The sequence below is a fragment of the Lolium rigidum genome, chromosome 6 (genome assembly GCF_022539505.1).
Source record: "Lolium rigidum isolate FL_2022 chromosome 6, APGP_CSIRO_Lrig_0.1, whole genome shotgun sequence".
In the NCBI taxonomy this organism is placed as follows: Eukaryota; Viridiplantae; Streptophyta; class Magnoliopsida; order Poales; family Poaceae; genus Lolium; species Lolium rigidum.
In genome coordinates, this window is record NC_061513.1 from 127,497,774 (window position 1) to 127,520,377 (window position 22,604).

The 22,604-nt window shown below is 53.6% G+C and overlaps 1 protein-coding gene across 1 annotated transcript; it reads right to left on the reverse strand.

The window, feature by feature from the left end:
- Window positions 1-5,086: 5,086 nt before the first annotated feature.
- LOC124665325 (chaperone protein dnaJ 72-like) lies at window positions 5,087-21,729 on the reverse strand. Its single transcript, XM_047202739.1, has 3 exons — window positions 21,263-21,729; window positions 20,499-20,568; window positions 5,087-5,458 (listed from the first exon to the last, which is right to left on the reverse strand). Exons 1-3 carry the CDS (start codon window positions 21,694-21,696, stop codon window positions 5,396-5,398), a joined length of 567 nt encoding a protein of 188 aa, XP_047058695.1. The 5' UTR covers window positions 21,697-21,729; the 3' UTR covers window positions 5,087-5,395.
- Window positions 21,730-22,604: the final 875 nt, after the last annotated feature.

Below are 22,604 nucleotides of genomic sequence, written 5' to 3' on the forward strand. Positions count from 1 at the left end.
TTAATATATATCTTCCTGTTCAAAAAAAAAATTCAAGGAAAATCAGGGTCGGACGCGCGTATGCTTTACATACACACGTCTAGACTGCGCAGGAAAGTAGCAAAAGAAGATGGAAAAAGGAGGTATGAGCAGCAGTTCACCCGCCCTGTGAGTTGGACGTGATTGAGCGGCCGGTTGCGGATAACGGGAATGGGATATGGAATCCTTTGTTGGTCACCGGAAGAAGCAAGCAGGAGCAGCTAGCTAGCTACCCGGCCAGCTCGGCAGGAGAACGACCCGGTCGACCTCTGTACGCCCAGACGCCCAGTTGAGCTACGGGCCAAAATGCATCACGTCGTGAGCGGGGCCCGGAGCTCTGACGACGCGGTTTGACCCGGCGACTACGAGGCGGCGACTCTTTTTTTTTATTCCTTTCTGCTGAAGCAACTGGGAGTGAGCAGTGGAGGAGAGAAAAAGCGGCAAGACAGGAAGAGAGAGTCCATCTGTGTCAGGACCGTGTCGGGTAGAATCCAATGTTATCAGATAAATGTCGTTCACACCGTGTGCCACATATACGTGCTACTTCTGGGGAGGAGCAGCAGCAGCAATGTTGTTTTTTCTAGGATGCATGCCCCGCGCGCGAGCTAATTGTGCACATTTAAATATTCTTCTCTCTGTTATTCTGCGCCCAATAATACTAGCTAGACCTCCTAGATATAATTAAGTCATCAGAGCATTTGCAGCTCGTGGTACTAGCAGTATTTTACTGTACTTGGCTTGTCACGTACGTCTAGATTCGGAGGAATGCAAAGGCTTGGCTTGGGCAGCAAGAAGAGCGACAGGCTCTGGTGCTGCCTGTCCGCTGGCAAGGAGAAAACTAATGGTGGCTTGCAACGGAAGAAGCAGTGACGCGCGCAGAGAGATTAGGGAAAAGGGGCGACGTGGCGGATGGGGATGATTAGCCGCCACCGCCAGGATGGATGGGTGTGGGTGTGGCTGCGGCAGCAACTGCACGGCGCGGCGCCGTGTCCACCGCGAGCCCCACGCCGCGACGCGGTTTCTCCACCGCCCCTCGGCGCCCTCTCTCTCTACTCGCCGTCACTGCTCAGTGGTCACCGCGCCGCCCCTGCCTTGTGCCCACTCCGTCACTCCTCGGAATATTCGGTGAAACTTGTCCAAAAAAAAAGTGTGTTGAATTCAGGTTTGGCTTTCATAGGTGAACTCATATTACAACGGAAATGTTCAGACGTGCAAAAGTTGACATCATCCGACCGAAACACATTACAGAATGGTGTAGCATGTTGTTTCCTTGTCGTCTGATAAATCGCCAAAACATTTACTACTCCAAACATGTCTTGTGCTAATTAAGGATGACGTATCGATCGGCATCTTTGATGGCGAGGTTAAACAGAGTACGTGCATGATGTAGGTTCTGAAAATGACACAATAGAGAGAGTATTCTTAGTCTGAGATTATCATCTTAATCGCTCATAAACACTACTAGTAGTACTGTAGCTACCAAACTCGACGGGCAACTCATTGGTACGTCCACTTGTGCCGCCAATCCAAGCGCCATTCTGTATCTATAAATAATCCTCGCCGCCTCCCCCCAGTCACACTCACACTCAGCCCCAGTCCAGCAAGCAAAGCTCCTCCCTCCGCGCGCTCCCCATGGCGAACCGCTGCGCGAGCCTCGACGCCACCTGGCCCCAGCACCTCCCCGCGCCCGCCCCGGCGCTCTGGCCATGCCCCGCCTGGTTCTCCCCCGCCGCCGCCGCCTTCGAGAACGACGCGCTCGCCTCGGCACTCGCCCACGCCTCCGCCTCCACCTCGCCGTCGTCCCCGACCCCGTCCTCCTCAACCACCACCACCTCCTCGGCGTCCGAGCTCTCCTCCGTCCACTACGACGTTCCGCCCGCGCACGCGCAGCCGGCGACCTGCAGGCCCGTCCCCGCGCCGCGGCAGTGCACGGGCCGCGTCTCCAAGCGGAAGCCCCGCCCGTCCCGCCGCCCGCCCACCACCTACATCAGCGCCGACCCCGCCGACTTCCGCCGCATGGTGCAGGAGATCACCGGCTTCAACGTCCCCGGCGCCGCCGAGCGCGCCTACCCCGCCGCGGCGCCGCGCAGGCCCGACCCGCTGGCGTTCGTGCTCCCCACGCTCGACACGTCCGCCTGCTTCATGCTCGACCAGGCGCCGTTCCCGCCGCAGCAGCAGCGTTGGGAGGGCACGGCGTCGGGCGGAGCGGCGACAGGAATGGCCGCGGCGGGTGCTGGAGCGGACGAGCCGTCGATGCTGCTGATGCACGAGCTGGAGGCGATGATGAGCGCGCCGGCCGCCGCGTCCGGCTTCCCCACATTGGAGAGCTGGGGAATCATCTGATCTGACTGAGGAGATTAGTTCCTTTTTCTTTCTTCTTGTTGTGCTTTATTAGTGTCCGCCGGGTAGATGATTTAGCTAGCTAGAGCATGGATGGATGCCCCGTTGTGGGATCGAATTCCCTTTTTGTTGTGATCCCAGTACTAGGATGTTTTGGTGTCTTGTAAAGTACGTATATCAGTAAGTTAATGAAGATCTTAATCTCTCCTACTCGGATCTGATCCTAGTGTTCTGATCCGATGCATTAGTGTCGTGCTAGTGTGAACGGCTCAACTGTGCCATGCCTAGCTTCCGTTTTCGACAGAGAGATGCATGGAGCAACGCACGTAATTGAGCTTTGGAGCGTTGCGATCGTGCGACGTAGACCCTGCACGAGATAAGGATCGACAGCTAGCGACCGTGGTTAACTTTACAGCCGCAGGATGACGCATTTTCATGCTATTTGTAGTACTGTAGCATATATGGCTTTACTTACCAGACCGTCCAGGACACGCACACGCGCTTTGTCTTATGATAGCGCACACTAGGGGCAGTGGCGGTGCCACGAACTTTTGACGAACTTCCATCAACTTCGTGTAAAATCAAAATATTGCGTGGTCCATCGGAAAACTGCGGGTCCAACTGAGTCAGGGCCTAAGATCAGGCCGAAAGACCTCACATGTCACAGCTTCAACATAGAGCCCAGGGATTAATTGGCCATGCCAACACTAGCATTGGTACTGTGTAAGTCATGGAGACGGCCATTGATGAAACATTGATCTTGCGGCAGCAATCCGCAATGCATAATCTTGTTGACATACAAACATACAGCCCAATTTTACTATGTCAACCACATGCTACTAGTTTGGACAGCCTCGCTGGCACACAAATTTCACTCTGAGTTAGGGCATCTCCAACGGGGCGACCCATCCAGCGCCCGCGCGTCCGGATGGGTCCAGCCGGACAAAAACCCGGCCCAACGCGGGGACGCACCGCAAAAGCAGACGGCCGCGGCGTCCGAGCGACGCAAACCCGGCCCAAATCGGGCCGGGTTTGCGTGGCCGCGGATGGCACGCGGCGTCCTCGCGTGTCCGCCCGTCCGCGTGGCCGGCCCACTGTCGGTGCCCCGGCCCTATTAAATGTGGATCGGGGAAGGGGACCGTCCCTATCCGGTCCCCACTTTCCACTCCGGCCGCACGCGCGAGCTCGAAGCTTCCGCGCCGCCATGGCCCCGAAGCGCGAGTTCTCGCCATCCGCCAACGACCACGAGGCCGGCAGCGGCCGGCCGGTCCGCGCCGGCGCCGTTCGCCATGGGGCCGCCGGCGACGCCCGGACGCGACCGGATCTACGTCACCGTAGCGGTGGCGCGGATGTTCCGGGACGCCGGCGTCCCAATGCCGTGGGGGACGTGCACCTCCCCACGGCCGGCACCTCGAGCCCGGATCGGGTTCCGGTGCCGCCCATCCCGGCGTCGGGCCGCGCCCGCTACGCCGAGATCCGAGGCGCCGCGCTCGCGCGCCGGCGGACCTCCGGCAGGACCCCGCGTACGGCGACGCAAGTCCCAACCGGGACTTGTGGTTCGAGGTGGAGCACGATGCGCGGCGGCGCACGTGCTTCACATCCGCGACGGCGCGGCCTCGCGCGCGGCCGAGCACGGCCGCTAGGCGGGCTGGCCGCCGCCCCGGCGGCCTCTACATCAACGAGCCCGCGCCCCGGCCGCGGCCCCGGCCCCGGCCGCAGCCGCAGCCCCGGGAGGAGGAGAACGACCCGGAGGCCGCGAGCGGCGCTCGCGGCGTCCCGCGAGCGAGCGAGGACCTCGACGAGCCGGCCAAATGGCCGCCTCCTCGCCGAGACGCTGCGCACCTCCGCGGCCGGGAGGAGGCGGCCGGAGAAGGCCCGGGAGGACGCCCGGGCGGACGCGTGTGCCTTCCTCGAGCCGCGCGCGCCGTCGGGAGGAGGCTACGCGTCGGGCGGCGCTCGGGAGGAGGAGCGCCGGGCCGCGCGCCCGGCGGAGGAGGAGCGCCCGGCCACGCAGGGCGGAGGAGCAGCTCCGACGGGAGTCCGCGCGGAGGGCACGGCCGCGCAGGCCGGCGAGCCCGCCGAACGCGCACTCCGCCTGGGAAAGGGCGCAGTGGGACCCCTGGCCGGAGTCCCCGGTGCCCTCCGGCGTGTCGAGCCGGAACAGCGCGTCGCCGCCGAGCGGCATCGTCGACGCCGACGATGACGAGTACTACTGGGGGTAGTACTGCCGGCGGCCACCGCGTGCTCGCAAACCCTGGCTAGGGTTTGCTTTTTTTTTAGTTTAAAGCCATATATGGCTTTCTTTTGTGTAAAATTTGCCCAAAATAGGGCTAAGTTTAATGACCAACTAGTTTAAATTTATGTTTTGTTCTTTTCCTTTTTTATTTTCATTTCTGTTTTATTTTATTACCAATGCGCTGCGTCCGCGCGTTGGGCGCAGCGTGCGACCCAAACGGACACGCGGACGCGGGCCGCTGTCCAGGTGTCCGTTCGGCCACGCAAACGGCCCAAAACGGACGGCCTAGCGCGTCCGTTTGGGTCGCGCGGTTGGAGATGCCCTTAAGACCAAAATCTGATTTGGCTTTAACCCATAGCTGGAAACCATGGCCTCCAGGTCCGAACCCAGCCCACCAATATGCAAGGCTAGCCTATCTTTCTTCCACCTCGACATATCATTGTAAGAACAATTATAACCGCTCACAGATCAAGGAGACTCCCTGAACAAACATACCAGTGAAACAAAACAAGTACATCCTGAGTTTTTATATATCAACTTGATTAAATATTTGCAATGAAAGAACCTATGCATAGGCGTACATCATTCTCATCCCTTGGAGTTTCTAGGGGGGAGTACAAAGCTCCACAGCTATAACGGTCAGGTAACCAGTTTGTGACAAACATATTATTCAGACTGTACACTTTTTTTTTTGTTTGCGAGGGATTCGGACTGTACGGAATGCATTACACAAGGATCTGAACAACAATATGCACACTTGTTTTTCTATGTATTAAAATTTGATGGAACTTCTCCCTGGTTCTACCCATTCCCCTTTCCCGTTTTCACCTTCTCAATCGACTCCATCGCTTCTTCAAATGATTTCTGCACGGACGAACGGCGACTTAATGCCACTGGTAAGTAGCAATACCATGCAAAGCTTTAAAAACAATTGGCGGCAAGAATAAGTTCAAGTGGTCATGTCTTCCACATTCCTTACACAACAGATGTTTATATAACAACCCTCTTTGATTTTCACTTGTGTGATTATTTGGAGCTTGACTTACGTGACCAGACCACTCACCCCACCCAGAATAACTGACAACCAATCTTAACTGAGAGGCTCAATGGGTTTATCATCCTAGTCAGCAAAAAAGCTTTTATATCATTGTTCTATTTTAGGATATGATTTATAATAGTATATGAGCTGGCCTACTGTAGCATCCCAATCATTACTACCAACATGTACCACAAATACTACTCTACATGTTAAGTCCCTACCCACGAAACTACATGTCGTTGCCTAATCGACGGTACCTCGGAGGAGGGACCCTCTCGAGGGGGAGAAGAAGTAGGGGCCATAGGGCGGAGTGCACACGGGACGGTGGTACGCGAGTTACCCAGCTTCGGAACACCTGCACGATGACAGGGCCTACTGCTGCTTGTCCGGAATTATCCGGGCGCTTTCGCGTTGTTACAATGAGTTGTGGTTGTGCCTCTAGGGCTCCCGAGATCCGGCTTATAAAGGCGCACAGATCTAGGGTTTACATGGAGAGTCCTAGCCGGATTACAGATAGCCTAACTACGGTACAATATCTTGCCGTGCGCGTCACGGATCCGCCTTCCATATACGTCGTACTGGATCCGGGTCCCTCATGGGCCTCCACGGATCCGGGTTACTCCTATGTCGGTACGGATCCGGCCTGCTGATCCTGGGCTGGACTTCTTCCTTCATGATCAACGACAAGTCGGGCCGCCCGATGGGCCACACGCCTCATCACCATCCGTGGGCCACCCGGGCTTGCCGGATCTAGGCACTTGTCGATGGTACACCCATGAAGTATACCCACAACGGTAGCCCCCGAGTTCTCCGAGTTTCACTGCGGTTTCCGCCTTGCTGGTCCAACACGATCTCCGACAAACGTTGGTAACGCGGAGAAACTTGAAGAGCTCCAACTTTGCATTTTCTTCTTTTTCCCAACTTATAGCCGGAAAATGCTCCCATCCCGCGGGACTTCATCCATCGACGTTCCAAAGAACATTTCCGGGTTACTCCCCGCTCGAATGAGAGACGACTTATCTTCACAAAATTACCCGGAATCTTAAAAGACTCAAACGGCTTCGGAAATCCTTTATCTTCAAATCACAATCAACGGAAGTTCCTTATTCCCCGCGCACAACTTCCTTACTTCCCGCGCTAAATTTTCGCAGACGCAAATCTTCAGCCGGAGTTTTCGGGAGCGCGCAGTCAAATCACCTCCACGTCGTTTTACCGCATTTGACCTAAACACGTGTCAACCATCCAACGGCGTGACCGTTCAGTTTCCACCGTTAGATCCGGATCCCGAATCTCCGAGCGCGGCCTATAAATACCCCGCGGCCCGGTAAAAATTCATTCTTTCACCCCCTCTCACCACATCGTCTTCCTCCTCGCGCCGCGCCGCCCGCCAGATCTATACTCCGGCGAACTTCGTCACGGTGAACCTTGCGCGCCGCCGAACCGAGGCTCCCCTCGCACCAAGATCATCACGTTTGAACGAGAAACTCGCTCCGCCGCCGATTCATGGTTACGCGAGTCGACTCCCTCCAAGTTCAGCGACCTCACCTCCGCCGGAGCTCCGTCGAGCCACCGCGCCATTAGCGGTAAGTACGCCGGCCTTGTAGAAGACAACGTAGTGTAGAAGATAGGTTCAGTGATCCGGGTACTCAAACACTTTGTATGGGTGCAGCCGGAAGCATGCCACTCGAATCGTCACTTTGCACTTGGTAGCTCTTCGAGTAGCCCGGATCTCAACCAAATAGAACCCATATGCCCGGATCCCATATCATTCACTGCCACCATATATTTCCGACTTAAGACTAGCTCAACCTTTTTCCGCATCTTCCAGGCACCGCTCCAAGCCGGATCCCTTCCCTCCAAGAGCTCCAAGAAGAACTTGAAGGGCAAGCTCGGATGGCGGCTAAGGTACGGGAGACGGAAAACAAGAAGGCGTCCAAGGCCCGGATCCGCGAAGGAGAAAGGGGTCAATGGTGGCCTTGCGAGACTACCGACGTGGAGCTTAGAGAGCTCCAGAACGAAGGAATGATCTCCTCACATTGGAGTTTCACACGTGATTCCGTCGTCCCCAAGCCGAAGCTCGGAGAAGTTGTCATGACTAAGGCTTGGGTGGAGCGCGGACTTTCACTCCCTTGTTCGGAATTTTTTCTCTCCATCCTCGGCACCTACGGGCTCCGGCCCCACAACATCTGCCCGAATTCATACCTTCTCTGTCCAACTTCGTGACTCTCTGCGAAGGACACACTGGGATCCGGCCGGACGTCAAGTTATGGCGAGTTCTTTTTCCGGGTGAAGAAAGAAACCAAAGAGAAAGCAATGGTGAGCTGCGGAAGCATGACGTTCATGCTCCGCCCTAGCCGCATGTACCCTCCCCATGACTCGCATGAGTCCGTCCCGTCTTGGAACGCCGGATGGTTCTATGAGAGGAATGCCTCGGTTCCGAAAGTCCACGAGGGTCGCACTCGGTTCATCAACGAACCTCCGGAAGAACTCGCAAGGCTGGAGCTTCGTCCCTTCGCTCGCCCGGACCCCAATTCCGGAGAAGGCTGCGCGGAGAATCTCCTGGCTAGTCCACGACGGGCTAGCCGGAGCCCGGCTCACACTTAGGCTGGTTTTCCGGAGAATCCGGCCTCTACGCTACAACGCGCGCCTGATGTGCGCATATACCGGGGCGGATGATCCTCTCCGGGTTACCCGCCACGATCTTCCGGCCGACTCTCTGAAGAGAAGGATCAAGACGTTGGTGAAGATTCCGAGAGGCCAACAGGTCCCGGAACTGACCAAAGACATTTTCACAAACGACCAATGTCCTCCGGTAAGCTTCGTCCTTTTCACTTGTTTCAAACTTCACAAGCTTTTGGATGTTTAGCTTAATTTTATTCATTTTCCCTCCAGCTCAATACTTTGGCGGAGGAAGACTTTCGCGCCATTCTCCGTGTTCCCGTTACCGAAGACACGGCGGAGGAGGTTCCGGATGACGACGAGGAGGAAGAGGAACAGGCACCTCGCAAGGCGGCCCCTCGACCTACAAAGCGTCCCCGCGCCAAGGCTTCCGGCTCCGAAGCCGGAGCTAGCGGCGAGGCCTCCGCCAAGAAACCGAAGACGGTAAAACCACCTCCGCTAGACTCAAGGAAAGCGGAGCGTGCACGTATACGGATGCTCTCAACAGCCGGCCAAGGCACGCGCCCCATTATCCCCGGCGCCTCGTAAGTTTCCGAGCATGACACGATTTTAACTTAGCGAATTTTATCTCTTGTCTGAATCCTTTCACTTGTTTGCAGGAACCCGAAACCCGCCGCCACACGGACCGCCGGCCGAGAGCCCATTACCAAATACATGAAGAAATCTCCGGCGGTCGGTCCGGCTACTCCGGCTCCGCCAAGTGCCTCTCACCCCACTCCTCGGCCATCTCCTCCTCGGGCCGACCCGTCTCCCCTCCCGCCACCGACACTCCACCGGAAATAATTCCGGTCGGCGGCGACAAGGTAGGTGGAGAAGATCCCAAGGCCAAAGGCCACTGCCCAAGAAGAAGCGGGAGAACAAGGTCAAGGAGGGGCTGAAGTCACTTCTTCGAGAAGGCCGGAGATGGCGGCGGCGACATCGTCATTTTCGAAGAACTTCGGAGATCCGGTCGACATCACCTCCACCCCCAAAGCGTATGCTACCAAGTTCTTCAACAAGGCTGTCCGAGGCGGAGAAATGGGAGCTTGAACAAGACCTCGCTCAACGCCATGCTGAACAATGCACAGGGAAACTCGATGCCGCGACATCGGAGATCCAAGATTTTAAAAAGGATGTCGGCCAGTTCTTCGACAAGCTCGTCTGTAAGCAAAAGGTACTCCCCAGTAGCCCCCAAGCATGTATGCGGAAACTGAAATAATAGTTAGCGCTTATATGCTTAGAGAGAAAGGTACTTCCGGGAAAGTTTTCAAATTGAACCAGTAGCCCCCAAGCATTATGGCGGAAAGATTTCGGCAATGATGCTTTAAAAGAAACCACTGCTACAGGCGGAATTTTTACTCTCCGCATTGTGTAAATTTTACGGGAACAACAGTGGCTGCACTACGAGCTACACAAGAACATTGCTCGCGGCGCCGCGTAACTACGAGTCGGGCGGAAAATATCCGGACTGCGAAGGATGAAAATGCAGAGCTGGCTAAACAAGCGCAGACGCCCAAGGTTGGTTTCCGCCTTCTTCGTTGTTTAACCAAATTACGACTTTGAACTTGCTATTAACTTATGCTTTTGTAGGCGCATCCTCCTCCCTGGCAACAACTTCGACTGAACTTGAGAACCTGCGCTCCTCGTACCAAGACTTGGAGACGAAGCTAAAGGAGGCGGAACTTAAGAGTGAGCAAGCCGAAAAGCAGCTGGCGGAGAAAAACTCCGAACATGCCAAGGAAAAAGGGGAGCTGAAATTGAAGCTAAACGTTGACAGTGAAACTATCAAATCTCAGCAAAAAGAGCTCAATGGACTCCGGAAGTATATGGAGACCGCGGAACGACGCTTGGGATTTGCTCAATGGGAACATCTTGGGTACCGATACTAGAACCTTGCCCAGATATTTGTTCCGACATTTTACTTTATGCTCAAAACTGTATGCTTATATCCTCACTGTTTTTATGCAGAGCCGCTTGGGTATTCTGAAGAGCGCCGGAATTTGTTCCCGCGAGATGACCTTCTTCAACTTGCAGGCGATGACTGCAAAGATCTCATCTCCGCCTCCCGCAAGATATGTTATAACTTATCCATCAAGAGGAGTCGTACTTGCGACGTCCGGAAACTTATTGGAAAGATGGATGTTCTGCCGGAGTCGGTGACGGATCCGCAAGCGTCGTCGGCCAGGCGCGGCTGCAATGGCCACGACCATGTGCCTAGCGCATCATGCGGATCTTGATCTTGATCGAGGTAACCACGGGCGTTCCTCCGGATGCGGATGTTAGCGCTCTCCCGGATGCGGTGAGCGGCTACGACACCGAATCGCGCGCGAGGATCCGGCATGAGGAATTCTATGACAAGGTCGTCCTTCCTGCCGACGAGTCCTTAGAAGCGGAACTTCGGAAGGAACTCGCTGCCAAGGCGCGACCTGCGGAATCCGGAACCCGGTTACTGGACCGGCTCCAAGAATGCTCCCCAAGAGGAACCCAAGACCAACACTGCTGCCTCTGAAGAAAGTGATGAAGACGTGTCTTCTCCGGCCGAAGGCGCCAAGGAACAGGATCCAGAGGGCAAGACTTCTCCGGCTAAGGGGGAATGAGAACTTTTATTCCTGCGGGAAAAACAATGCATCATTTTGGCCCCAGCGAGGGTTTGTAATAAGACTTTGAATTCTTAAGTAGCTAGGAACGAAACGATTATGCATGGGGCGGAAACACTTATCCTGCTATCCGTTTAATATTATGTGCATGTTTCGTTTTATGTCGGAAAGCAAGCGCTGACTTCATTATTTTCCGGCTTGCCCGCTTGACCTTCCACGAGCCGGAAAGCCTTAGCCGGAAACGCTCGCCAGCGGTGACGAAGCCCAATGGCAATCCGTCCATAACCGCGGAAACAAGCCCCCAGGCATAGGTGCGGAAATCGCTACTAGGAATCCACGGGTTTGCAACGGATAACAACTTAATCGGAAAACTTAAGCTTACGTCCTAAAGGACGGTTTTAGAAATCACAACTTTTATACGCGCCTAGGCGGAAAACATCCAGCTCTGCGGTTTTAGTCGGAAAAAACATACACGATCTAAAATGAACAAGTAAAGGAGGTAAAAGACTCAAAGAGTGAACCATAAGCTTTATTTCATTGATCATGTATAACTATTACGGAGTTTTGTAACTCGGAAAAATATGCTAAGTGTAGAAAGGACGTAGCTGTGCGATATTCCAAGGGCGATCTGTTTCGTCGTATATGTCATCCGGATCCTCACGCTTGCGTTTCCGGCGCCAGTTGGCAGGTCTATCCCTCAACTCGCGGAAATCGACAAGGTAGTACGATCCGTTATGAAGCACTTTGCTGATGACGAAGGGTCCTTCCCATGGAGATTGCAGCTTATGGTCTTTCACTGTCGAAGGCGGAGGACCGGAGTCTCCGGCCATGAAGGAGCGTTTCCGAACTCGACGACCGTGGTAGCGTCGGAGCCTGGCTGGTAGATAGCGGAGCGCCGGTCGGCTAGGTTCCGTGCTTCTTCGATCGGGTCCACGGATAGGCTGTGCGGCCTCGTCAGTTGTTTCTTCGTTATAGGCGGAAACTCGCGGTGAATCATGGATGATGTCGGAGGGAATCACGGCTTCAGATCCGTATACCAGGAAAAAAGGGGTAAACCCCGTTGACCTGTTAGGGGTAGTTCGCAAACTCCACAAGACGAGCGTCTAGTTCGTCGGCCCAAGCTCCGGCTGCTCGTCGCGGCGGTTCTTCAAGGCGTGGCTTGATTCACGATAATATTAGACCGATTAGCTCTTTCGACTTGACCATTGGATTGTGGGTGAGCCACGGATGCAAGGTCCAATCGAATCCCCATTGTCTCACAATAATCCTTCAATTCTCCCCGAGCGAAGTTTGTGCCATTATACGTGATTATGCTTGTGCGGGATGCCGAATCTCATTACGAGGGCGATGACAAATTTTAGTGCCGTAGCACCGTCGGCTTTTCTCACCGGCTTGGCCTCGATCCACTTGCCGAACTTATCAACGGCGACCGGGAGGTATTCGCAACCACCGGGAGATGATCGTTTTAACTTACCAACCATATCGAGCCCCCGGACCGCAAATGGCCGGGTGATAGGTATGGTCTTCAGCTCTTGTCGTTGGAGCGTTTGGTTGAGTAGCGTAGTGTCGGCAACCTCGGCGGGTCTTGACTATTTTGTCGGCATCTTCTTTAGTCGTTAGCCAATAAAAGCCTAGCCGAAAAGCTTTTGCAACGAGTGACCCGGGAGCGGCATGGTGCCCGCGGTCCCTGCGTGGATCTCTCCGAGGATTTCAATGCCATCTTGATTGGAGACGCATTTGAGAAACACCCCTGTTGCGCTTCGTTTGTAGAGCTGTCCATCAACAATTGTGTAGGATCGTGCTCGTCGATGATCCGGCGCGCGAGGACCTCGTCCTCCGGCAACTTCGATCGATGAGGTAGTCCGAGGAAAGGTTGTGTCCAAGCCGGAATGGTAGCCAATACCTCTGCGGCCGGAGACACCGCCACATCGGGTTTTCCGGGTTAGCGCCCTTCACCGAGGGTATCCGGAGGTGCTCTAAGAAGATTCCGGGCGGAATTGGCTTTCTGCCGGATCCGAGCTTGGATAGCATATCCGCAGCTGTATTGTCGTCTCTTCGACGTACTTGACTTCGTATCCGAGGAAGCTCTTGGCGATCTCGTCAACTTCGTCTCTGTAGGCCGCCATGACGGAATTTACGGCGTTCCGAGTTCCGGCTACTTGCTGTGCCACCGGGTCGGAATCTCCGCGAGCAAATGATGTGCTTGATCCCTATTTCCTTAGCGATGCGCGATCCGTGTAGTAGAGCCTCGTATTCCGCCATGTTATTTGTAGCTTCGAAGTGGATCGCGGGACGTATTGCGGTTCTTCTCCGGTAGGGGACTTCGGGGTGACGCCGGCTCCCGAGCCTTGATGCTGCTTGGATCCGTCGAAGTGCATGACCCATGTTTACGGTTCCGGCTCCAGACTTGCATCCGGAGCTTCTGTCCAATCTGCGACGAAATCTGCCAAGACTTGGGATTTTACCGCAGTCCTAGGCTTGTAGGCGATGTCGAAGGGGGATAATTCAATGCCCCATTTAGCCGTTCGTCCTGTTGCGTCAGCGTTGTTCAGAATTGTTGACAGCGGAGCTTTGCTCACGACTGTTGCTGGGTGCTCTTGGAAGTAGTGTCTCGGCTTCCGGCTGCCTAGGAAAACTCCATAAGCTAGCTTTGAAAGTGAGGGTATCTTTGCTTTGACTCCGTCAGCACCTCGCTTAAGTAGTAGACGGGTCTTTGGACGTCATATTCGTGACCTTCTTCCTTTCGCTCCACCACGATGACGAGGCTGATGACTTTGTTGGTAGCTGCCAGATAAAGGAGCATTGGCTCTGACTCTGCTGGGGCTGCCAGGATAGGTGGGGAGGTAAGTATTTCCTTCAACCCTCGAAGAGCCTGCGTCGGTGCGTCGTCCCGGACAAATTTGTCTGTTTTCTTCAACAACTTGTACGAAGGTAGCGCCTTCTCGCCAAGACGGCTAACAAACCTGCGATTCTTTGCGACACAACCAGTTAGCCGTTGCACATCTTTGAGACAAGTTGGCCGTTTGATACACAGGATTGCCTTGATCTTTTCCGGGTTCACCTCAATGCCTCTGTGAGAGACTATGAAGCCAAGGAGTTCTCCGGCTGGCACGCCAAAGACGCACTTCGGCGGATTCAACATCATCTTGTACCTGCGGAGGTTGTCGAAGGTTTACGTGAGGTCGCCGATCAAGTCGGATCCTTTCCGGGTCATGACCGCGATGTCGTCGACGTATGCGTGCACGTTCGGCCAATTTGGTCCTTCGAGCACCGCTGCATCGTACGTTGGTAAGTAGCACCTGCATTTTCAAACCAAAAGGCATAGTAACATAGCGGTAAGTACCAAACGGGGTTATGAATGAAGTCGCCTTTTGGTCGGATTCCTTCATCCGGATCCGATGATACCGGAATACGCATCAAGAAAACACAGAAGTTCCGCCCTGCCGTCGAATCAATGACTTGGTCAATGCGCGGCAAGGGGAACGGATCCTTCGGGCAATGTTTGTTCAAGCCGGAGTAATCGATGCACATTCTTAGTATTTCGAGTGTTCTTTTTGGGTACAAGGACGGGATTCGCGACCCAATCGGTGTGGATAACTTCTATTACAAAACCCGCTTCTAGTAACTTTGCTAGTTCCATTCCTATGGCGCGGCGCTTCTTGTCTCCAAAGCGTCGCATAGCTTGCTTCCTTGGTTTAGCCCCGGATTTATGTTGAGGTAGTGCTCGGCGAGTTCCCTAGGTACTCCGGACATGTCGAGAGGTTGCCATGCGAAGATATCCATGTTAGCGCGGAGGAACTCGACGAGCGCGCTTTCCTATTTGGGGTCCATGTTGGCTCCGATCGAAACCCGCTTGGAAGAGTCACCCGGAATGAGGTCATGCTTCTTGGTTTCTATCGCGGGCTTGAAGGAGGTTTTCACGCTCGGAGATCTGCTTCTTGGTGGTCTGCATCTCAGTCGGATCCACTGCGGCTCTGTAGCCTTTCAGCTCTTCTCCGGATATGACAGACTCTACGAAGGCGGCTTCGCCCAACTCGCACTCATGAGCCTTTTTGTAATCTCCGGTTATGGTGATCATACCATTAGGACCCGGCATCTTGAGCTTGTTGTAGATATAGCACGCTCTTGCGTGGAACTTGTGGTAGGTGGGCTGCCGAAGATGACATGGTAGGAGCTCTTGAAGGGCACAACTTCGAACGTGATCTTCTCTTCGCGGAAATTGTGAACATCGCCGAAAGCCACGGGAAGTGTGATGCTGCCAAGGGAGTTCGCCTTCTTACCGGAACCACGCCGTGAAACTCGGTGTTGCTTTGTGTTTGAGCTGTTCCTTGGTGAGGTTCATCCGCTCCGAGTCTCCGGGTACATGATGTTCAAGGCGGCTCCGCCATCCATGAGGCACTTGGAGAAGTCATACCCATCTATGCGGGGACTCACAACCAAGGCGTAGTATTCTTTTGGCACAATGGCGGGATGATCCTCCCTGTCAAATGTGCACGGAACTTCCGACCACTGACATCCTGCGGCACGGCCGGAAGCTGTGGCGTTCGGGATCCGGGTAGGCTGATTTTGTAGCGCGGACTGTGGGGGTTCGAGGAAAGTGTGGTAAGCTCCCACGCTCTTTTTCTCGAAGGGGTTGGATTTACCTGCGGATCCGGCCTTGGGATCCGGCGAGTTATCATCCTCGTCCATCGCCTCGGAGCTGTCCTCCTCCTTGTCCTTGTTCTTGCCCTTGCCTCCTTTGCCGCGTGGGCGGTGCTTCCGGGCTCGCTTGTATCCTGCCTCCGGGTCGTTCTTTAGGTCGTTGACCCACTTGCAGTTGCGGTTGGTGTGTGTGGACTTCCACTGTAGCCGGATCCAAGTGGGCCGGGCGGGGCATGTCTCTGTACTCTTCGTAGGTTTGCGGGGCACGGGATCCGCCGGCGGTGACATCGGTGCCATGCTGCTGACCCCTGCTGCTCCGCCTCCGCGGCCGCGTCCTCTTCCGCCTCCCGAACCTCCGCGTTGGAACGCCATGGCGACCATGTCGGATCCGCCACTCTTCTGGTCATCAGGATTTTTGCGTTTGTGGCCGCTGTTGTTACCGTTATCGCGGTTCTTCTTTTGTTGGTGTAGGGGGATTGCTGTAGCTGCGAGATCACCGCCTGCGTCGTCATCGGCGGCAGTGTGGTCACTGGCAATGGAGATCATCTCATCCAAAGTCAGTTTGTTGGCGTTGGCCAAACAAGTAAGCTTATGCCTCAACAGTCCTCCTCTCTGCAGTCCACCAATGAAGGCGTACATGGCAGTGGTGTGGTCGACGTTCTCGCACTCGTTTCTGCAGGCCAACCATCGTGTGAGGAAGTTTCTTGATGATTCTCCCTTCTTCTGGATACAAGCTTGTAAGTCGCTTGCCGTGGCGAGTCTTTTGTAGGTGCCCACGAAGTGTTTCTCGAAAGCGGTCTTCGGGTCAAACCGGCAAAAGATGGAGTTTTTCTCGAGGTCACCGAGCCGGATCCGGGCTGGGCCTACAAGGTACAAGCTGGAGCATGCGGCGAGGCGATATTAGGGGTTCCTCCGGCGAAGGTTCTCGCATTGTAGTAATCCTCAATCCAGGTATCCGGTCTTTCGGTGCCATCGTAATGCTTCTGGTTTCCTGGTAGCTTGAGGGAGCTCCTTGGCTTTGGTTCCTCTCGAATCATCCTGCCAAAGCACTTCGGTCCGATGTAGTCGGTTCTGTATTCGTTGAGGCGTTCCCGCGCGTCGCGCGAACCGTGACGGCGGGACTGAGAGCGAGAGCGAGATCTCCGGCCACCGCCTCCGCCTCCACCTCCACCGCCACCGCTAGGTGGTGGTGAGGGAGACTCGACGCAGGCTCTGGCGCCGACTCCTGTGGCTGCTCTGTGGCGTGGCTGCCACGTGTCCGGCTCCGGCGAGTTCGGGTGCGCTCCTCATCGGCTCCTCCGGCTCGGGCTCACGTCGTGCTCGATCGGCGGTTCGGCGTGCGCTCCTGTTCGGTTCGGAGGCGGCATTGTCGCGATAACAATTCCACCATGCCCTTGAGGCCTGGTGTTTCCGGGCTGGACTACGGCGGCGAGGGGACGCGGGTAACCATTAGGCGGAGGAGGGGGTTGCGGTACTTGTCTCGTCCAGAGTACATTGGGTCCTTTCCCTTTCTCGGATCTGACGGTGGTGTCTTTGATGGTACGGGGATCGGATTTGGATGTTCCCTGGTTTTCCTTCTGCGTTCCGAGGATCCGGTTCGCGATTCGTCATCTCGATGGCGGTTCTCGCGAGCGTCCTTCGCGCGATGGAGACGCAATGCTCGGGTTAGATTCCAACCTGCGCGAAGTGTCCGCCTTGCTTTGTTGTTGAACCGCCGAAGCGACGAGCGTGCGTAAGTAGTTGATGTCGATCTCCTCGTCTCGTTTCTTCGGGAGTTCGCAGCTTTTGTCATATTGTCTTTTGGGGTTGCAAGCGGCCGTTGCTCTGTTGGAGTTGCGAAAGTGATCTTGCGGGAGCTATCATCTCACGCCGGATCTTTTCGACCTCCTGTTAGCTTCAACGACCTTGTCTTCCCAATGCTTTCGGAGTTCTTTGACTTGTGCCGATCCTGCGTCCACCTCCTCGCTCACGCTGGACGAAGTCTTCCACAAAAGCTGCGGCGTGCTTCCTTTCCTCCGAGCATGGCGGCTGCGGTGTCCTTAAACTTTTTGGTCGTGGCCGACGGTTCCACTCTTTTAGCTTCTAAAGCTTCGACGTCTTCGGGAGTGATGGGTTTGTTAAGAATTTCCGAGCGATAAACCGCATCCATGCCCGCTTGCGCGACCATCTCTTCGGGCGACAGGAGGCTCTCCAGGAAGAATCCTTACGGGGCCGTTCCCGTGACATCGGAGATCCGTGGTGGGATGGGCGGGGGTCGGATTGGGTGCCTGCGTCTTCGATCCGTTTTCTCCCGAGACTGCTACGGTTGCAAGTACCGCTTTGGCTGGATGGAATCGACTTCGGACTCTTCACCGTATCCGAGCTCCTTCACCTTGCGATCGAACTCTTCGGTGTTCATGGATTGAGTGTCTCCCGATATTGGGCTTAGATTTCCCAAAATCGACTCTTCGACGGAATTTTGCTTTCTCCGACGACCTCCTCGCGATCCGGAGCGGCGTTGTTCCGGGGCTCCGACCTGCTCGGGACCGGCTCCGACTTCATGAGGGGCGGTTCCGGCGGTATGGGCCAAGAAGTGTACGAAGTGACACCTTTGCTTCTCTAACACCCGGGAGACCCGGGCGGATGCGCATTGGTCTTCCACCGTTACTTCTGCTCGGGGGCGGATTGGGTGGGTTTTGATTTTTTCGGATCTAAGGCGGAATCTTCGCTAGGAAGTTCTGCGTCTCGGATCGGATCTTCGCGGCTTGCGTCCGGCTCGGCGGCGGTCGCGTCGGCGTTACTTACCGGTGGGTTTCCGTCGGAGTCGACGGTTTCCCCGATGAAGATGTGTATGCCGCCAAGCGGGACGATGGAGAGCTTGACGGGGTCGGTTTTAGCCGGAATCCAACACTCATCCGGAGGGACGATTGGCGGACTTCCGGCGTAAAGGACACGCCCCACGGCGATGGTGTCGTCGTAGCTTCCCATGGCGGAACCCTCCCGGTTCCGGCCTCCGGACGCCGCAGGCCCCACGGTGGGCGCCAGCCGTCGTTGCCTAATCGACGGTACCTCGGAGGAGGGACCCTCTCGAGGGAGAAGAAGTAGGGGCCATAGGGCGGAGTGCACACGGGACGGTGGTACGCGAGTTACCCGGCTTCGGAACACCTCGCACGATGACGGGGCCTACTGCTCGCTTGTCCGGAATTATGCGGGCGCTTTCGCGTTGTTACAATGAGTTGTGGTTGTGCCTCTAGGGCTCCCGAGATCCGGCTTATAAAGGCGCACGGATCTAGGGTTTACATGGAGAGTCCTAGCCGGATTACGGATAGCCTAACTACGGTACAATATCTTGCCGTGCGCGTCACGCGATCCGCCTTCCATATACGTCGTATCTGGATCCGGGTCCCTCATGGGCCTCCACGGATCCGGGTTACTCCTATGTCGGTACGGATCCGGCCTGCCGATCCTGGGCTGGACTTCTTCCTTCATGATCAACAAGCAATCGGGCCGCCCGATGGGCCACACGCCTCATCACCATCTGTGGGCCACCCGGGCTTGCCGGATCTAGGCACTGTCGATGGTACACCCATGAAGTATACCCACAACACTACACACATCACAAAATTCATGGACTGCAAGTAGCTAGGCCTTGTAAGCATATAAAATACTAGCCCTGCCGTATGCAAGAAAAAATGTGGACAAGATCTACAGTAGTACTATGGCGTGGAAATAAGACACATTTTTACAACCTTACAAACAAGAGAAGAAAGTGTGTAAGCTCATTACAGCCGCTATTGCTAACTACTAAGCATGTCAATAAGATCTGCAGTGCATATACTTGCAGACTATTAAAGCTAAACATAATGGAAGTGAAATTCCTAAACAAGAACAATCTTTTTTCACAGGGTTAAGTAGAAATGCTTACAATTATTTTAACAAAAAATGATTCATTTCTAACCAATAGGAGAAGAAGCTGTGACTCATGAAGTGTCCAAAGAGTAAGGCACCAGAATGGAAGCATTCTAATCTCTATTATCAGCCTTTACATGATTGTGGTATTTATTCACTGCTAACTACTAAACTATCAACCAGCGAAAAACAAAATGTATTTCTATTATGTTCGGAACTTCTAAATCTGAACGTATCACTGAATTGCAATCTTTGTTGCTTAATGAACGGACCCATTTTAGCTATCATCACAAATAAACAAGGAAAATATATCGCTTTGTTGAATTGCAATGACTAAGTTTGCCAATCCGATCTGCAGTGCATATACTTGCAGAATATTAAAGCTAGACATAATGGAACTGAAATTCCTAAAGAAGAAGAATCTTTTTTCACAGGGTTAAGTAGAAACACATATAATTATTTTAACAACAATTGATGTTCATTTTCTAACCAATAGGAGAAGAAGCTGTGGAAGTCATGAAGTGTCCAAAGAGTGCATAATTACGATGGAAGGCACCAGAATGGAAGCATTCTAATCTCTATTAGCAGCCTTTACATGATTGTGGTATTTATTCACTGCTAACTAGTTAACTACCAACCGGCGAAAAAAAGATGTATTTCTATTATATTCGGAACTTCTAAATCTGAACTTATCACTGAATTGCAACCTTTGTTGCTTGATGAACGGATTCATTTTAGCGATCATCACAAATACACAAGGAAAATATATCGCTTTGTTAAATTGCAATAACTAAGTTTGACCGTTTTCAGTATTGTATCAAATTCCTTTTATAACAATTCCAATCAAGTGCATAAAGTTAGTTTCACCCAGCATTCCCTTTTGCCATCAACAATCAGAACAATTAATCAGCCAAGCAGTGCATAACTTGTGCTTGATTGAAATATATTCAAAAAAACATGGAGTTGATTAAACTAAAGGAACACATGTGGATATTGGGACAAGAAAACAAAGAAAAGATAATTAACGTTACCTAAGAAAAAGTAGTAGTACAAGAAGTTCACCAGCTATATGCTTACTTACCCCAGAGTTATTCAAATTCCACAGTTGTAGAATACTTCCATCAAGAAAAGCTGCTCCAGACAACAAAATACTGCAATACGAAGTTATCATCATCAGTCATCAATACAAACTGTTATCATATTTCAAATACGAAAATTAGGACTATAAAAGATTTACTACATGAACCACAAGGGGGTGATGGGAGTTTGCAACATTCAGAACATGTTATCTGACAGCACTTACCAACAATACATAACACTAAAAGTAAATTATGCAAGCAACATTGCTCAAACATTGTCTTAAACTACCAGATCTCTTGGTAGTGCAGTGTAATTGGCCGAACTTTGGCAACCTCTAGGGCTTCCTCTTTGCTGAGCAGGATGAGTTACATTAACAAGTGCAACAGTGAAAGTGCAGCAACATATACTTCATCAGCGGCTGGTCATGCAGGACGCCTTAGTCGATGCTTTGTGGATCGGCAGTGCCACACCATTTGACTTACAGAAGACTAAAATTGCATCATATTGTTCAATCTCACCCTTGGATTATTGTGTTTAAATGATTGTGTCATTTACCTGAAGTTACTAGTTCCAGTATTTGATTTCCTCAACTAGGCATTCACAATTCACAAACCATCATGAGCATAAATCATCCAATGGCGATGGTTCCTCTATTGAAAAGTTGACAAGCTCTAACTGGATAAGCACAAGAACCCTTTTACTTTAATTGCAAGATACCATAGCAGCTCAAGAAAGAAAAGTATCGACGCCTAATTAGCACTTTACCTGGCGAAACCGAGATTGAGAAGGAATCTTCTTCGCGTCACCGCCTTGAGCAACAAGCCCCAATCGTATCCAACCGAGGCGCCGCCACGCCCCGGAGGTGGCCGGCGCCAAGAACCTCCACTATGCCCGTGGCCGTACCCGTAGCCGTAGCCAGACGAAGCGGAGGGGGAGGAGGAGGCCGAGGAGGTGCGTCCGTAAGAGGAAGAAGAGCGGATGCGGAGGTCGTACTCCGCCCTCCGGCGGTCATCAGAGAGGACATGGTATGCGTCAGAGGCCTGGCGGAAGCGCCGCGCAGCGTCCGTACGGGCGCCGGCGTCGCCGGATTGGGCGTGGCGGTCGGGGTGGTCCCGGAGGGCGCACCGTCGGAAAGCGGCCTTGACCTCGGCCTTGGTGGCGTCGCTCCGCAGCCCGAGCGTCCCGTAGTGGTCGCCCATGGCGCGCGGGGGGAATCGCCGGCAGAATGGATCGAAAAGGACACAAAGATGAGGAAGAGGGGGACGACGACGACTGCAGCGTGGCCGCTCTTCTCGCCGCGCGTTCTCCTAGTGCTATAAGGTTCACAGGCCCATCGTACCGGCCCAATTATATTCGCTAAAAGTTTTGGAGATTGCTCCATGCCTCCAAAATCTTAAAAAAAGCCTGACCTTCGTAAAAGGAAGACAACTTTCTCGTGTGCGCGACTGTACTTCTGTATCTGTACATGCTCGTGTTCGTGTTTGTACTTCTATACATGTACTTGCTCGTGTGCATAACTATACTTCTATACATGTACTTGCTCGTGTGAGTGATTTTATTTTTATACATGTACTTGCTCGTGCGTGATTGTACTTTTATAGATGTACTTGCTCGTATGTGTAGTTTTACATCTATACTTATCCTCGCTCATGTGCGCATTCGTACTTATACTCGCTAGTATATACAACTGTACTTGTACTCATGCTCTGTATGCAACTGTACTCGTGCTTTGTACACGCGTGTTAACTAAATCGAACTCATCCTTTGTTGTATTTGTGCTCTATATGTACTCCAACATCGGTGTATCGGAGTTTTAACTATACCTGGGAAGCCTACCGCAATGGATGCATGCTAGCTGATCTATGCACATGCATGCGCTTCGTGCGTGGTTGATGGCATGCATGGATGTGTACGTACGATGGTAGCGTAGCTGTGCGTGGTCGCTAGCTCGCACATAAGTATGTGTGGTCGTGTCCACTAGTGGAGAAGAGGTCTTTGGTCCCAAGCAAATGTCCCAGTGCTGAACCAAATCAGGTCCAATGGGGGCATTGGTCCCGGTTCGTTTCTGCCCAGGACGACCCTACCCGCTGGAGCTTGTCCGGTAGTG